Below are 18,365 nucleotides of genomic sequence, written 5' to 3'. Positions count from 1 at the left end.
TCTAGTTGCCCTAAAACTTTAATAAGTTTGCTTTTACATGCTGTTTACAGATTGTTTTTATCATACCTACAACCTAAGTTATTGAAGTTTAAAAGTGCACAAGGACTTTATGAAGACCTTATATATATATATATGTGTGTGTGCATGTGTGTGTGTGTACACGCGCGTATGTATACATACACATGCGCACACACACACACACGCCCACACATGTATACACAAACACACTTGTGGGTGGATAATGGAAGAGTCTCAGTTGCCCTACTACATAAAGAGCTTTAGAATAAAGATTTCTTTGAGCACTGAAAAAAAACAGTATGATGTACTGTTTAAAAAAAACCCATCTGATTAACTTTCATTCTCTTCTCTACAACTGCATACAGAAAATACATTTTTCCCACATCAACCAGATCTTAAAGCAAAAAGAATGAGAAACATCTATGAAGGGATTTACTCAGTAGTGTTCTGAAACTGAGAGTATAGTACCTTTACAGTTCCATTCTCCTGTCCAAATGCCGCAAATTGAAGATCTTCACTCAGGCAACAGCAGGAAATAGATTCCTCGACATCAGTCAGACTGACAGTATGGCCTGTGTTTCCATTAATTAGCTGCAACACAGAAAAGGTTATTAAAATGTATAACAACTTTGTACATCCTAGTCACAAAAATGTGAGCATCTTGATCTATGGTATGAGCAATCTCCACCCTACCAGCATTTTTAGCATTCAAATCTTTGGTCTGCATTTGACACATTTTGTTAAAATTTATTTTTGTAAAACAATTTCTTTAGTACTTTAAACATGGAAAAGCTTACTTCTGGCTTTATGGATTAGGCATTTATTTATAATAGAAAAGCATATTTAAACACTGGTAATGAGTTTAAATCTGTTGTTCCAACACAGAATCAAGGTTTAAAATCTATGTACCCAGCACCAGGCACTTGCTCTTCAGAAAGAATAAATGTTAATTACTAGATGAGTTTTAAAGCTCTTGAAAAATGTAGCAATAGCACTTGACAAGTAGAGCCACAGAAACAGTATTTTGCCAACCAAGAATGAATAAAAAGAGGTATATTCATCTATGGATACATGGATTTTAGAGGAGATTTTCACCTACATCTTGCCTCTGCAGGATTTTGCAACTATGATTTTTGTATAACAATGATGGAAAGTGTTTTTTGGTATGCAACTAATGTTTTACAAACACGTATAAACATTCCTTTAAAATTATTTCTTAAAAACATTAGTGAAGGTGTCACCTCCCTTGGACATGCAAAAGTAAATATGTGCACCAAGTAAAAAATAACATCTTTTACTTTTTTATGTATGTATTGCTATTGATTGTGCTGGAAATTGTATTCCTTTACTAAAGGTAGAGTAGTCTAAAAATGGTACAGACTAATATCAGTAATATATGAATTGGTGTCTTCCTAGATCTGTATCAACAAGGTTTCTGATTATCTTGGTTAATCTCCTTGCAATAACTGACTTAAGCCATTTTTTTATAAAAACTATTAGAAGAGCTTAGAAACCCACAACCAGAGTTGAATGACAAGTTGTCTGAGTGAGGGCAGACAACAGGCTGCTGCAAAACTGAGCTGCTATTTTTAAGTGTTATGAGACCAGGTACCCACAGAGAAATTAAGACCCCGTGTATTCTTCTACCAGCTATTGCTTAAATGACATGCAGGCAAACAACTAATTAACACATGGGACAAATTAAGCAATGGACTGCAGATTTATTCATTTAATGCTGGGGTGAGGAGGGGGTGTATTATGTTCCCACCCTGGACTCCAATATATCAGGCAAATCAGCTCCAGTGTGGAATCACAGGTTTTCAACTACACAACCAATAATTCAGGACGGACCATCTTTTACACCCCCCTAAAATTCTGCTTACTTCTGAATCCTCTCACCCACTCCCACTCATCCAGAGCACAGGAAGGTAAAAGTATTATTAAAAGGAGACTACATTCTACAGACAGTCCAGATCCTGCTTCTTTATGAAACAAGGTAAACCAGCAAAATTCTGGTAATTTTGAACCTCTGGAATGTAGCCCTTTCATCCCCACTAGACACTTCTGCAAGATGTGGCAAACTTTAAAAAAAAAGTCTCACCATCTCTACTAAACACTTTAAAATCCTATTGCTTACTGAACTGTGCTTATATGATGCTGCAAGAAAGGTGAAAAAAAAATCCCTTGATAATTTGCCCCTGCAGAACATGCGATTGGGTTGTACCTAAAACATCATAAACATGCAGGTCTTGTGTTATGAGACAGGGCAGTCAATGAGAGCTAGAGGCTTTTTTTTTTTTTGGACACGGGCAGGCAAAATTCAAGAATTTAAACAGGTTTGGAAGGCGCACAAAATCCAACTAGCCACAGTCATAGGCAATGAAAAGGGGAAAACCAGAAGAAGGAAAGAGAAGCCAACCCCATTTTGCTACACATTCCCACTTATCCTCCCCAAGTCTCTTCCAAACTCTGTGGCTGGAGGATTAGGAAAAGATCGATAGCAAGAACTCTAGTCCATCTGAATTTTGGCCACAATTTAACTTGCAATTTAGAAGAGAAACACTCTACATCAGGGCTGTCAAATATCTGGCCCGATCATCTAGCTTGAGGTGCTGCTTGTGGCTCTTGGACTGGACCTGCATGCTGCAAGCCCCAAAACATGTTACATGCAGTAAGCACTGGCCCTGGCCCTGCATACTGCATGTGGTGTGTACTGCAAGAGGCATGCAGGGCCTGTTTGGGATCCATGCAGCATGAGGTGCCTGCACTGGACTAACCCTGCATGCTGGATCTGGCCCATGGGCTCTGATGGGTTTAATATCTCTGCTCTACACTCAATAATCAGCACTCCAAACCATTCAACCCAATGCCTAAATTTGAAAGTTACCTGAATATGTTTCTAAAAGTTGAGGTTATGATGCTTCAGTTCCATTGCTCTGTCCCCCTGCCCTTTATAAGCAAGAACCAAGCATGAAGAGACAAGCAATATCTCAAGACAGTTTAATTAAAAACAGAACCTCACTCTGTTCTCATTACAACCCAGAGAGTTTTTTAAAAAACGCTATTTTAGTAGTTAAAAAGAGCGTTAAAGTTACTCTTAGCTAAGGAAGAAGTTTTCTTAGGTTTACACTCTTGTTAAGATCTTCCAAATTAAAACCAGATAAAAGCCTTGAGCAATATAAAACATTCTAATGCAACTAACACACAATCCAGACAATACAAAGACAAACTTATATAAGAGAGAGTAATGAGCAGAGAGGCAGAAGAATAAAGCAGATGAGCAAGACTAGGAAAGTTATTTTTAAGCATCTTAACCAACCTTTTTTTCTCCATGGTAAACATGCTTATGTATTCAGCCCTTGTAAAACACAATATTCAAATGGCCAAAGGCAAAAAATTATGTTGGAAAAAAGGCCTTTTCCTCTAAATGTCCAAACAGTTGGAATAAATTTCACCAGTAGGTAAATATTTGATATTTTCTTTAACAAGATAAGTGCAACCTATCAGCTTATTTAAAATCAACATCACCACTCTTTGCTAAGGCTTTCCTGACACCTCACAGTCTCTCCCTACTTTGCCATAAAGATTTAGAAGCAGAGAGGTGTGTTAAGATGTCTAATCCCCAGGGATCCTCTTTTTTTCCCTCTGTTAAAAAAATCCAAAATTCTCTAATTAACCCCCCCCAAATTCCCAGATTAAAACCCCTCAAAATCTGTGTTTTTCTGTGATTGAAGTGAAATGCCACTATATATAGAGGTATCAGTTGAACAAAATGTTCTATTGTTATATTTAGTTTTAAAGAATTTTAAACCGGGCCTCAATCATGATTATTATAATAAAATAAATTCTCAATACCTATATATTTTGGCATTTGATTTTAGCATGGAAAATGAGAGCTCCCCTGCCCACCTCGCTCACCAGGATAGGGGTCTAGCTGCAGTTATCCCGTCCACTACTTTGTGGTGCTGAGCAGCTCTGATATGCCAGTGCCCTGCCTCTGTCCATGCCCATGCTACTGCCCCTCAGTCCCAAGCAGGTAGTGCTGGGGAGCCAGTGCTCGTGCTCTCAGGGGCAGAATGAGGCGTGTGGGCATAGGTAATACCATTGGTGATGCGTGGGGGGGCATAAGGAGCACATGCCCCCCTCATTTCTGTGCCGACAGCGGAACGCAGCAAAGGGCTGCAGCCTGGCTGAACCGGCACCAGGCAGGAGCTGCCTCTACCGCCCAGTGGGTAGGACCCAGTGCAGGAAAGTGGAGCAGGGCGGAAAGGTTTGTTACTGCTGTCACCAGAGGCCCTGTGCCAGCCACACTGCTATGACCACCAAGGACAGACACCCCCTGCCCACCCAGTAGCAGTGGGGGTGGTGGCAGTGGCTGCAGCTGTGGCTCATGCCAGCAGTAGTGGGCTCATGCCCACTGCCCCTGAAGGACCCCTCTGCCCCCTTCCCCTGCTGGAGGGGCAGGCACCTTTGGGCAGGCCCTGCTGGCAACCATGCAGAGTTGTGCTCACCAGTGGCTGCCTCAGACCCCCCTGCCCTGCCATAGCCCCAGCACCTGGACACCCTCCCCCAGTGCCAGCAGGCATCCGCACTATCACGGATACACACACACACACACCTCATACCCCTTCCACACACAATGTGTGCGTGTGTGCACACCCTCCTCCCTCCAATGCACAGTCCCCCAGACAGGCCCCAAGCCCTAGCTCTCCAACTCTCCTGTCCCATAGACTTACCACTAGTATCTAGCTGCTGGGGCTGTTCCCACCACACTGTCTGACTATATTGCCGGCCATGTGCATGCATGCGCACACACGTGTCCCCTGGCTCCCATCGTCCTCACCCTGCTCTCCGCAGCCCCAGGAAGCCCTTGCAGGCTGGAACTCTGCCAGCCTGCAAGGGGAAACCCATGGTTTCCCACTTCCACAGGGAAAATCCACATTTTACTGTGGGAAACAGAAAACCCAGATCCCTGCTAGTCACCGTATCTTATTTTGTCATGCACAGTCTAAAAACAAATACAGACAATTTAACAGCTATGATAAATATTAAAACAAAACATTTTTAATGAAACAGGAGTACATGTTGTGATATATTATGGTTTAAGCACCGAGGGCTTCTAGTGACTTTCCTCATCCAACTGAATATGGGCTTGATCTTGTGATTACCTGTAGAACCTCACCTCTCTGCAAAGGCAACTGGTATTAAAAATAGTTAGCATCTTGCAAGACTGCCCCCCCCATTCACCTGTTAACACTGGTTCTCCCATTACTGCCACCCCTGGTAAAACTGCACTACTGCAAAAAATCTCTCTTTGGCTAATGTATTATTTTAATACAGACAATAGATATGAAACAAGTGTACTGTTAAAATAAATCCATCCTATTTTGATTCCTAAAATCATCTGGAAAAATAAGGTCATCAGATCATTTTAACCTGCTTAAAACATCATCTCTTTTTAACTTACTTAAAAACCCCCCATGACATTTAAAAAGATCAAACACTATAAAAACAAAGGCTGTTATTTTAGGCTGCAGTAATGGCAATAAGACAAAGGTACTAATTAAACAGTGATACCACTTCTGACTGAGCACGTCTCCAGCAAAGTTTATTCACTCTGGACATTTCTAGCCCTCAATCTCTGAATACTGATTTAGCCCCAAATTTATAAGCGATGACTTCTCATCATGCCAACATTTTTAACCTTCTTTGGCTTCTATACTTTTTAAATGCATTTTTCTCCTCATTAAAAAGGGATAAGGCAGCTTGGCTGCAAGTAAAAAAAATAGAGACCTAATCAACGTGCAGTAACAAGTTGAAAAAACAGTTCAAAGGTTTACCCTTTAAGAATCCATTTGTATTGTCCACGAAGGGACACACAGACAGATTCTACACCAAGAAGAACGCTCTTCGGCAAGTAGGCAGAATCTGGGCAAGTGGCAATCAGAAGAACAGCCCACCCATTTTCTTTCAAAACACATTCTTCCCCTAGCTATTACAGAAGTCAGTTATGACTTCCATGACTGTCTATTTATCTAACTATACACATTGAAGACCTGACCAGTAGACTGGCAAATGAATCCTACTCAAAAAGGAAGGCACAAGAACCTATTAAACTTTTTCCTCCCTATACATTTTGACAGTTAGATGATTAGTCTCAGCTATGTAGGAAGAGACGTCAGGGCTCCCAGCATAGCATTTATGTCCCATTTTAAAGCAAATGAAATGATTATCCTTATGGCTGAAACATTCTTCCATATAATGTTTCAGGTCTGGATAATACTGTGATTAAAACATACTAGACACTTAAAAATTTAAAGTAACTAGTAAGACCGAACTAGAGGGAACAGTAGTCTATTGTAGACTGGTGATTTAGGCAACTGGGTTTTCTTTGTGTATAGCCATATGATTTTGGCAATGTAATGGCACAAATAAATTACTAAATAGGGAAATGTTTAGTTGCTAAACTACTGTAGTCATAAGTGAGAGTCATAGAATGAATGAGTACAATATTTAAGCCCTTAAATTTGTCATTTAAAAGTTTTTGGATGTGATGCTGCATAGAAATTTCCCCGATTTCTTTGAAAAAACTACAGACTTCAATTTTCTATTTAAAATGCTATGGTTATAAACCTACTTAAAATATTAAAAAGCTAAAAAACATGCATATATACATATAAACAGGCACAGGCAATATCACTTTAATTAACCGGAGCTGGAATTAAATGTGTGGTGAACACTCAGAACTATAGATGGAAAATGCTGGTACTTCTTTATTTCACTCAGGACTTTCAGATAAAAATGATAATAATGATGGCATTAGACAGTTGCCATTCATCAGCAGAGAGTTTTTGGAATATGATGCTTAGGACTACTATGCACACCAAACAAGTTACATTGTTAATGCCATTACAACCAAGGGAGTATCATTTTCAAAGCCAAATGAATTTAAGCAATGCTTTAAAAACTCATTACAGCTGCAAATGCCACAAGATTTTGCATTTGAGCACTATGGAAGCCAGATACATAATTCTCTACTGAGAATATAAATTACCAGTTGGAACTTCTAAAGCATTATGGTTTTCCTCCAGTTGGTGTCGGAAAAGGAACTTCGGGCTAAAAAAAGTACATTTTCTCCAACAGGGATTACTTCCCACCATGTCTTCCACTTTCCAAAACACTTAATACATCAACAGCTGGCATGATCTTTAAAAGGCTTGTGTTAGGACCTTCTTCTCTTAATGCCTGGGCAATCACTACCCTCACAACCATTGTGGGTGTACATCACTTATTTGATATGGCTGATCCAAAAATACTAAAATACAAGAACAAATAACTTAAAGGTTTGTATTCTTCTTCTGTAACCCAGAGAGGCAATTTACCTCTCTGTAGTGCAGAAAGTCCAGAGTCCAGATTGTCCCCTCTAAAATACAGACAATTTACTGAGTTTACAAGCTGAAATACACAGAGAAACACACTTACTTGTAGATGTGTACGATTGAGAATTCCTAAAATCATCACTTCATCATCCTGGAATACAACATCTAGTTCACTTTTCAACGCAATTTCTGGAGGCTTGCACACTTTACTTGTCTCCCAAATCTGTTGACGGGAATAATATATCAACAGTTGGAAGGAGGACAAAGACATAAAACTATTAGTCAAAAAGAGAACATGCTGAAACTTAGAAGTCACTATGAAGTATAACTTAAAATCAGTGAGAACAACTTCAATACTTCTGTGATTTTCATTTAGTAGTTTAATGGGAAGTACTCTACTGTTCATATAGTAAGCTCCATAAACAAAGTGCAATACTGAATTTCCTGTCACACCCTACCCAGTCAATGTACTCCTCTACACTTCTATTAAAAAAGTCATGGGTACAAACTTCACCAGGTCCTAATTTAAAGTTAAAAAACCCTAGAATTAAAAAAATGAGAATATCAGCTATAGCATTAAACATGTTATTAGCACAACTATTTTCAAGAACAAAAATTCAACACATCAAAAACACCGATTATGAAGAGCGAGGGAAAAATAATGTGAGGCATAAGGTTACATCTTATCAAGAACATTATGGTTTACAACACGAATTTATGGGATTAAAAAAAATAAAGCATGGAATGATCTGATGTTACGTAACCTAAGCAAGTACATAAAATCAGCTGTGAGTCTGAAGTCAGGCAGAAGGCAGGGTAGAGATGTATAGATCAGGGATAGGCAAAATACAGCCTTTGGGCTGGATCCGTCCCACCAAGCACTTTCATTCAGCCCGTGGCACACACGGACAAACTGTGCCCCTCCCAGTCCTTCCGCCCACAAAGTGGGGGAAGCAAGGCACCCACGTATACACATAGCCCCAAACAAACCCTACTGCCTCACTCCCACCTTTATGGGCAAAAGGGGCCAGCCAGCATGCAGCTTCTGTGCAGGACTGCTGCGGCTGCAGCCCCCAGGGACCTGCTTCATTTCCCTGGACTCTGGCTGGCTCTGGGCAGCCAGTAGGGAAGCAGCAGTGGTGGGGGAGGCTGCAGCTGGATGGGAGCATGGGGCTGGGGCTGGTGGCAGTGCAGAGCCCACGCCCAGGGGGCGGCAGCAGTGCAGAGCTTGGGTGGGCAGCACGTGGACGTGAGGGAGGATGGGAGGTATGGGGACCCCCCCACACTTCCCTCATGGTGTGCAGCCCTGGCAGGTGGTGGTGGCAGCAGCAGCAGGCAGGGCACAGGCACCCAGTGGGGCGCAGCTCTGGCCAGCACTGCTCATTGTAGTGAGGGGTGCAGCCTCCATGGGCAGTCTGTATTGCCAGCTCTCCCTGCCACTCACATGCAGCCCCTGTGATCACACGGCATGGGATGCAAGCTGCAGTACTGGAGCTGTCTGCCTTTCCTGCCGTGGCTACACAGCACAGGACAGAAATATCAGTTGCTGGAACTGGGTGCCCTTCCTGCCCAACAGGGGAAGGCGCCTGGGGCTTCCCTCCCCTGCAGCACAGCCCTGGCAAGGGAAGCAGCCAGCTCCAGTGCCTGAAGCTTCTCTTCTGTGCTGTGCAGCCCTGGCAGGGAAGGCAGCTAGTTCTAGCACACGGGGCTTCCCTCCCAAGCTCTGCCAGTGCAGGGGCTGTGCGTGAGTGGCAGGGAGTGCCAGCAATATAGCCGGCCTAGGAGAGGCTTTGGCCCTCCTTGTGATGTGCAGCACTGGCTAGAGCCATGGCCCACCAGGCACCTCTACCCTGAATGCCCCACTTGCTGCTGCACCATTTGGGGGGGAGAGTTGGAGCATGCGGGAGTCCCTATATCCCCCACACTCCCTCACATACACACCCTGCCCTCACTACACCCTACCTATACACTATCCCCCACCATACCCTATGCCCTCCACACAAATAGCCATACCCTCTCACAGCCCACCCACCTGACAGCCCCACCCCCACCACACCATACATCCCCCCAAAATATACAAAACTAAGAATTTATTTCTGAGTTATGCAATCCCCTCTATCTACACTACGCAAACACAAATGATGACAAAAATATTTTTTGTAGTAAAATTAAAATATGTTATAGTAGGTATTTGACTTTTAGTATATGATTTTTTTTCTTCTGGTTCTAAGCTGGCAACTTCCTCTCCCAAAGGGAGTATTTCCAGGGAGCAAGTGGAGGGACTTCTGGTGGCAAAGATCAGGGGTTAGGAATGGGACCTCTGCCCCCAAGATGGCAACAAGGGGCGGGGCAACTGTCAAGGGGCGGGGCTACCCATGAAGCCCTCAATAGCTCACCAAAACTTGTTAAGCAGCCCTCCAGCCAAAATAATTGCCCACCCTGAGACAGAGTAACTGAATCAAAGATGCATAAGCTTTCATGAACAATAGATTACTTCACCAGATGCTTATGCATAAAATTAGTGAAGCATAATCACTGCTGCTTAGAATAACATTATAACAATTTATCAAAATCTCATTTTTTTAAGGTAACTATACAGATAGGATTATAATTCACTATTAATATGCATAAGACCTACCACTACCATTATTATTATTCCCATCTAACTTCTGTATGGTGCATTTTATTGCATATGATTACTCCAACTGTGGGATTTTAGATATTTAAGACTGGAGTGCCTTTCCTTGCTCTAAACTTGACACAACTGTTCTACACATTCTTTAAAGAAAAGTAAGACACTTACTACATGCCTTGTAAAAGGAAAGAAGTAGATGTCATCTTACCCTTATTGTCTGGTCATCAGAAGATGTCAGAAATAAAGAGCCATCAGGGGAAAATGTCACACAGTGAACCCAACTCATGTGTTCCCTGCAGTCAGCTACTTTTGTCTTGGTTTTAGTATTCCACAACTAAAGCAAAAATGAGAGGAAAAGTCCAGCTGTAACACACAAATATTCTAAATCCGTAACACAAAGCACATACAGTAAGTGCCCAAGAATGTAATGAGTTTCCTTCTACTAGTATTTTATTGTAGTCCTCATCCTAAATATAGTTCAAGGTTTGTATTTTGTTGCCTTTATTCATTACAAAGATTTATTAGTTAAAAATCTCAAAGTTTTCAGCTTGTAACTAAATTAATCCATAGTGTTCATTTACATCCATACACAGGTGACCAAAATATCTATTACATAAAATATTATACTAGTAAATATGTTGAGACTACTGTGGATACCATGCACTGCCATTTTCACTTGTGTGAATCATCAAATCCTGTAGCATACTTGTATATTCCATATCTTTTATGTAATGTTTTATGTATCACAGAATCTTTTATGCTATGACTGGAGTACTGTCATGGATGGGCATAAAAACTGTCCAGGAAGAACAGGAAGGGGACAAGAATGGAAGGAGTTGCTCTTTAAGTAAAAGCTGCCTAATTGCTCAGAGATCTGGTAAGAAACTGGATATAGGCCTGTTGAAAGTCTCCGGGTTAGGGTCAGAGGGGAAAGCAACAAGGGTGACATCGTGGTGAGTGTCTGCTACGGACCACCAGATCGAGAGAATGAGGTGGATGAAGCTTTCTTCAAACAGCTGGCAGAAGTTTCCTGATCACAGGCCCTGGTTCTCATGGGGGGCTTCAAATCACCATGACATCCACTGGGAGGGAAATACAACAGAGCAAAAGAAGTTTTTGGAGAGTGTTGGGAACAACTCTCTGGTGCAAGTGTTGGAAAGGCCAACTAGGGGCCATGCTCTTCTTGACCTGCTACTCACGAATGGGGAAAAATGGGTGGGGTATGCAGTAGTGGATGTTAACTTGGGAAGCAGCAACTACAAGATAATTGAGTTCAGGATTTTGAGGAAAGAAAGAAAGGAAAGCAGCACAATAAGGACCCTGGACTCCAGAAAAACAGAATTTGACTCACTCAGGGAACTGATGGGCAGGATCCCCTGGGAAGCCAGTCTAAGGGGGACAGAAGTCCAGGAAAGCTGGCTGTACTTCAAAGAAACTTTACTGAGGGTGCAGGAATGAATCATCTCAATGTGAAGGAAGACTAGCAAGTATGGCAGAAGAGCAGTTTGACTTAGCAAGGAATACTTCAAATGTGCTAAAACATGAAAAGGAAGCTTACAAGTAGTGGAAAACTACTACGGAGTACTATAAGAGTACTGCTCAGACATGCAGGGATGAAATCAGGAAGGCCAGAGCACAAATGGAGTTGCAGCTAGCAGGGGATGTGAAGGGTAATGAGAAGGGTTTCTACAAGTACGTCAGCAGCATGAGAAGGATCAGGGAAAGTGTGGGTCCCTTATTGAACTGCAGAGACAACCTAGTGACAGGTGATACAGAAAAGGCTGTAGTAATCATTGTCTTTTTTACCCCAGTCTTCACAGGCAAGGTCAGCTATCAGACTACTGGGGAGGAAGTGAGCAGTGGCAAAAGAAGAGATTAGGGAGTATTTAGAAAAGCTGGATGCGTGCAAGTCCATAGGGCCAGACAGGATGCACCTGAGAGTGTGTGGAGGGAGTTGGCTGATGTAATTGTAGAGCCAATGACCATTATCTCTGAAAACGCGATCAGGAGAGATCCTGGATGCTTGGAAAAAGGTCCATCTTTAAGTAGGGGAAGGCAGAACCAGGGAACTACAGACTAGTCAACCTCACTTCAGTCCTTGGAAAAATCCTGCAGCAGGCCCTCAGAGAATCCATTTCTAAGCACTTGGAGAACAAGGTGATTAGGAACAGCTAGCTTGGATTCACCAGGGGCAAGTCATGCCTGACCAACGTGACTGTCCTCTATAAGTTGAATGGCTCTGTGGATGCTGGGACAGGGGTGCAGTGCATTCATATACTTTGACTTAAGCAAGACTTTTGATATGGTCTTCTACAACGTTTTCACAAGCAAGCTAAGGAAGTATGGGATGGATGAACGGACTGTAAGGTGGATAGAAAACTGGCTGGATCATCGGGCTTAAGGGTAGGAATCAATGGCTTATGTCTAGTTGGCAGCCAGTACTAAGTGAAGTATACCAAGAGTTGGTCCTGGGGCTGATTTTGTTCAACACGGGACGGAATGTACCCTCAGCAAGTTCACAGATAACACCAAGCTAAGTAGAGTAGCAGTAGATATGCTGGAGTTTAGGGTTACAATCCAGAGAGACCTAGACAAATTATAGGATTGGACCAAAAGGAATCTCATGAATTTCAACAAAGACAAGTGCAAAGTCTTGTATTTTGGATGGAACAATTCCATGCACCAGAACCAGCTTAGGACTGACTGGCTGAACAGCAGGTCTGCAGAAAAGGACCTGGAGCTTACAGTGAACAATACGCTGAACATGAGTCAACAGTGTGCTCTTGTTGTGAAGAAGGCTAACGGCATACTGAGCTGGATGCATTAGCAGGAACACTGCCAGCAGAGGGAAGTGATTATTTCACTCTATTTAACCCTGGAGTATTGTCTCCAGATTTGGGTCCCTCACTACAGAAAGGATCTGGACAAATTGGAAAGAGTCCAGCAGAAGGCCACAAAATGGTTAGAGGGCTGAGGCACATGACTTATGATTATGAGAGGCTGAGAACTCGGTTCATTTAGTCTGCAGAAGAGATAACTGGGGGACGATTTAGTAACACTCTTCAACTACCCGAAGTGGGGGTTCCAAAGCCGATGGACCTAGACTGTTCTCAGGGGTGGCAGATGACAGAAGGAGCAATGGTAGTTTAAGTTAGATATTAGGGAAAACAGTCTCGTGAAGAGGTAGTACAGCACTGGAACAACAGGCTACCCAGAGAGGTTGTAGGATCTTCATCCTTGGAAGTTTTTAAGATCCAGGTAGACAAAACCTTAGCTGGGAGAAAGTGAGGAAGTTTTTCCTAATATCCAACTTAAACCTCTCTTGCTGCAACTTGAGATCATTGCTTCTCATTCTGTCATCTGTCACCACTGAGAGCAGTCTCATCCTCTTTGGAACCACCTTTCAAGTAGTTTAAAGTAAAGTAGCTGAATTCACACTGTACGTGTAGTTTTTTAAAATAGTTAATTTATTTCTTATTCTCCAAAACTAAATAATTGATACAGCATATTTTTTTCATTTTATAGCACAGGAGAGCTATTTGCATTATCTTAACAAAAGATGATCGCTTACCTCAACAAAATAGTGTGACAAGACAACTGCTACCAGTTGATTGCTGGGGCAAAAGTCATAGTACTGGATTGAGTTTTGGTAACTCAAAACCTCTTCTAATAAATCACTGGTTTCAACGTCTAAAAGCTGTGAAAACAATTTCAAGAAGTATGATGTATTAACATCATGATGAACTTGGCTAACTAGAGACTAAGATTTAATTTCTTGAATTAATCTCCAACAACTACTGAATGCACAGTCTAATGCACTGAATATTTATTCATTTTGTTAAATAAAATAATTTTATTAAAAAGTCTGATTTTAAAAATGTATCACATTGACTCAAAATGCAGTCTAATTGGCCACCATATAAATAAGAAGGAATAATGTATTTTTTTTAAAAGTGCATATCTGCCCATATTGATAAACAAGTTAGTTTTAAAAACTGCTTTATTATTGATTCCATCACATGTAGAAAACATTTTATAAACTTAATATTTGGTGCTTTGAAATACAGAATAATCAAGAACTTCAGAAATGAGAAAAGTTAAATGATATGATCAAATCTAGTAAACTAACCCCTAAGGTATCTTACTCTGCATGCTCAATCAAAAGCTGAACGCTTTGTCGAAACTTGAGCAAACAAAAAAGCTAATTTATGCTATGCCAATTTCTAATATGCAGCCAGTTTAACAACTCAGTTGTAAAACATTGAAAAGTTGAGGTTATAACATCATACAAGAGTCACTGACTGGCAGAATTAACCTTTGAACAATTTACTGACTCAGTTATGAAGGATGAAAGATAATCATTTCTAATAGCCCCATAAATAACACCCCTGAAAAGGCTCCTGTAACTTTTTCTCACTAACACAGCTGTATCTTTTTTCTGTGCTAACCATTTAAAGCAGGAGTGTCAAAGACCATGAAGCCCTATCATCCAGCCCACCATGCTGCCTTGTAGGTTTCTACTGGACCCACATGCTGCTTGCAGTGAGTGGCACCAGCTCGAGGCACATGCTGCATGCAGTGCTGTGGAACCTGCCTGGCCTGCACACTGGATTTGGGGCAGAAAATCGTGTGAGAGCCTAATCCAGCCTGCAGACTGGCCCTGTGCTCCTCATCCAGGGCCTAATGAATTTGATACCATTGATTTAAACAGTTACAGTAAAGTCTCTGTTATCTGTCATCCCCCGGGTTGGGGTGTTCAGGTAACACAGAATGGGGCAGAGGGGAGGACGTGGCAGCTGCACACGGAGTGGGGGAGGAAGGTATGTGGAGAAGGCTGCCCGCAAAGTGGCAGCAGAGCAAGGTGGTGAATGGCAGCAGCTGCTGCTGCGTGAGCTTTCCCCTGTCCCCCACCCCGCCACATCCGTCCAGCCAGCCAGCAATTCCAGTTAATAGAATTTCCGGTTAGTTAAATGCCAGAAAGCAGAGACTTTACTGTATGTGTCCTTCTATACCAGATATGTTCTTTTATAACTAATAAAAATGGGGTGTCAAACACGGCAGATAATTTTCAGCTATTCCATATTTTCCTCAGCACTAAAGAAAGAACCAAGCATACAGATATTCTTCTACAGCTTATTCACAGGAGCCAGAGAGAAAGAGATGGGGGTGAACAAACGTGTGTCCAAAAGGTCAAAAGGCAGCTGAAGTCTCCCACCTGTTCTTGCAAAGCAGCTGCTTCACCTAGGGCTCTCAGTTCAGTCAGAGATCAGAGTAGCTGCTTCTCAAAGTCCAAAGTTCCTGAATGAGATGCACTAGAGCATAGATTCCCAAACTTTTTCATATTGTGTACCCTCTTCCAAGTTAACCAGCTGCTCACATACCCTTACCAGCATACATTTTATATTTTTGTAATGGAGAATGTGTAATATTATTAAAGTAGGGGTGCACCGACAGATTTTTGGGGCTGATACTAATAGCTGATTTTTTAAGGAGGCATATTGGCCAATACCAATCCAATTTCCGATACCAGCCCGGCAACTTGGAGAGCTGTGTGCAGCTGGTAAGTCTGGTGTGGTGGAAGAGGAGTGGGGAGGAAAGGAGTGTGTGGGGGGCAAGCCCTTGCGGTGAGGGAGAAGTGGGGCTGAGGCCAGGGCAAGCACTGCCCAGCCAAATTAATCGGCCACATTGGGTCGATTTCTGATACGATCAATTTTCTTTATATCGGTGCCTATCCGATATCCGACTGATGTATCGGTGCACCTCTAGATTAAAGTAAAGGACAAAACTGAGACTACGGGAAAAAATTGAATCTGAATATTAGGAAATACTTACAAGAAGTTTATTCTTGGCTGCCACCATTACTGTAGCACTATCTGTTGACCAGGAGCAACACTTGGGTAACACTTCCACTTCTAGCTCATCAGCATTTCTGAAGAAATCCTTTATCTTAATACATTTCAGTTCATTTCCTGAGCTTGTGACCCAAAGCTTCAAGAACAAATATATGAAATCAAACTCCCAAAATCAGAGATGATATAAATTTGCTTTAAACGCATACAAAATGATTTATTAAAAGACACTTATTCAATTTTTCCATAAGTATACAATGTACGTAAATATATGTCATAAGGGAGGAGACAGCTTGTAACTGCATATCCAATTCTGGACTTCTCTGCATCAGAAAAGTATTTACAAATTGGAAGAGTTCAGAAAGCAGCGATCAAAATTATAAAAGCAGAAGTACTTAAAATTTCTTTGGACTGGGAATTGAATCCATTTTATGAATGTGAGAGGAATACATTTAACTGCAGGTTTCGTTCATCTATTAACTATTAAAACTGCACAAAGCAATTTTCCCTCAAGGGTACGCTAAACATGTTTCCAAAGAATAAAAAGACCATAAATCCCTCATTTTAGAGCCAACAAACAGGATATTTTCTTTTCATAGTTTATTTTGTAATTCTCCACATACATACTATAAAATAAAAGGCAACACAACATTTTCCTTCTCTGGAAAATGGCATTCCTGGCTCATACTGAAACTATATTAAGTCATCAGATCTCTTTTCCACTTGGAATATGATTTTATGAAGCATTCCCTTGACGTCAGATTCTCAAAGTTTCACTGACAAGTGATAGGATGAAATAAGGCAACCTCTGTTTTATTTCTGGTTACGATACGAAATCCTTCTGTGACTTGAGGTAAGTGACCTGGCCTAGTCACATTTTGGCTTCTCATTTTTAAAATGGAAATAATGCTTAGCTACCCCACCAAGATGCTCCAAGGTATAACGAATTAATGTTTGAAAAACCCGAATACAAAGCCTTACTAAAAGGTTATATAATAAAGCAACAGAAACTTCCATCATCAAAACACATCACAGAAACTTCCATCCATTTAATCCATAAAAACACATTAATTAAAAACAAGGCTTACCTTCACTGTTCCATCTGCTGAGCAACTAGCCACATATTTATCATCTGGTGAAAATCTACAATGATTGACAGAACTTGTATGACCAAACATTGTGTTTTGACAATGCTTTTTTCTTACATCCCAAAGCTGCAAGATAAGCAAACAAACAATTGCTGTCAAACCATAAATAATCCAAAGCTAAAGATGCTTCAATAACCTTCATTTATATCCAAAAACCTGCTTAACTTGTATAGAAAAATCTATTCACAATTCATAGTTTTCTTAAGAGTCTGCAAGTCAAAGTAAGCCTTGGGTTCTTTTAGTCTTTACTCTGACCTACTAATTTGTGTGGAAACCCAAAAACTGCCTCGTCTAATAGAACAGTGATTTTCAACTTGTGGCCCATGGACTCCTGGGGGTCTATAGACTATGTCTAAGGGTCCACAAAATATGGCTGTTATCAATCAAAGGTATGGGAATACCTACACTTACAATTCAAACGGGTTCACACCTCCATTCAAAATGTTTTAGGAGTCCATAAATGAAAAAAAGGTTGGGAACCACTGTGTTAGAACATTACCACATGTCACTTCAGTCAGCTACCTGGTATCGAAAGAACTTTTCTTTCCCTTAGCAGAGACAATGCCCTAGAGCTATGAAGAGAGTTAAGAAACTATCCTTGATTCTACTGCCTCTAAACAATTTCCTGCATCTTGTTCCAATCTTCAGTTAATTTTACAAATTCTAAACAGTATAATTTATTAGCAATACCTAAACTCTTTCTTTTATAGTGATCAACACAAGCTAAGGTTCAGCATACTCGCTTGAGTCTAAAGTCATTAATAAGCTATTAGCTAAATCAAAAGAGCACCATCTATTTTCCCTACCATCTTCTGAACTTTTAAAATCATCCTCTCCAGGATCCTCTCTATTCTTGGTTTCCCTACATGTGCTCTTGTTTGACTTTCAACCTTCCATACAACTTCATCATCAGTGATTTTCTACCTCATCATTTTCCTAGGGCTCTTCTTTCCTCTGCCCCCTCCAATAGGTTTTGCAGGGTTTTTTTTGACATAACAAGCAATTTTGGGTGCCCAATTTTGGGAACCTGGATTATCAGAGAGCAGAGGCATGTTTAGGCAGACAAGGTTCTTTGGGTGAATCTGATATCTTTTATCAGATTCACCCAAAGAACCTTGTCTGCCAATGAGAGGCAAAGTGCTGCTTGACCTGGTACTGGCTACTGGGGATGACCTAATCAGTGACCTAGTGACTGATGAGAAGCTGGGTGACAGCGACCATGAGCTGATCACCTTCACCATCCACCGTAAAGCTGGCAAGTCAGTCAGCAACACAGAAGTCCTTGACTTCAGGAAAGCCGACTTTGACAAGCTCAGGAAGCTTGTCATTGAGTTCC

At 41.4% G+C, this 18,365-nt stretch overlaps 1 protein-coding gene across 4 annotated transcripts in view; it reads right to left on the bottom strand.

Moving 5' to 3' along the window:
• Window positions 1–18,365, bottom strand: part of APAF1 (apoptotic peptidase activating factor 1) — a 68,045-nt gene that overhangs the window by 9,871 nt on the left and 39,809 nt on the right. For all 4 annotated transcript variants that reach the window (XM_019545095.1, XM_019545098.1, XM_019545097.1 and 1 more), the window contains 6 exons: window positions 16,970–17,095; window positions 15,865–16,020; window positions 13,604–13,729; window positions 10,241–10,366; window positions 7,501–7,620; window positions 487–609 (listed from right to left, as the gene is read on the bottom strand). In XM_019545095.1, coding sequence (XP_019400640.1) covers window positions 487–609; window positions 7,501–7,620; window positions 10,241–10,366; window positions 13,604–13,729; window positions 15,865–16,020; window positions 16,970–17,095 — 777 coding nt within the window. The remainder of the gene's footprint in view (window positions 1–486; window positions 610–7,500; window positions 7,621–10,240; window positions 10,367–13,603; window positions 13,730–15,864; window positions 16,021–16,969; window positions 17,096–18,365) is intronic.

Source organism: Crocodylus porosus, unplaced genomic scaffold (genome assembly GCF_001723895.1).
Source record: "Crocodylus porosus isolate Cpor-Errol unplaced genomic scaffold, CroPor_comp1, whole genome shotgun sequence".
NCBI lineage: Eukaryota > Metazoa > Chordata > Crocodylia > Crocodylidae > Crocodylus > Crocodylus porosus.
This window is presented reverse-complemented; position numbering and strand designations above follow the sequence as displayed.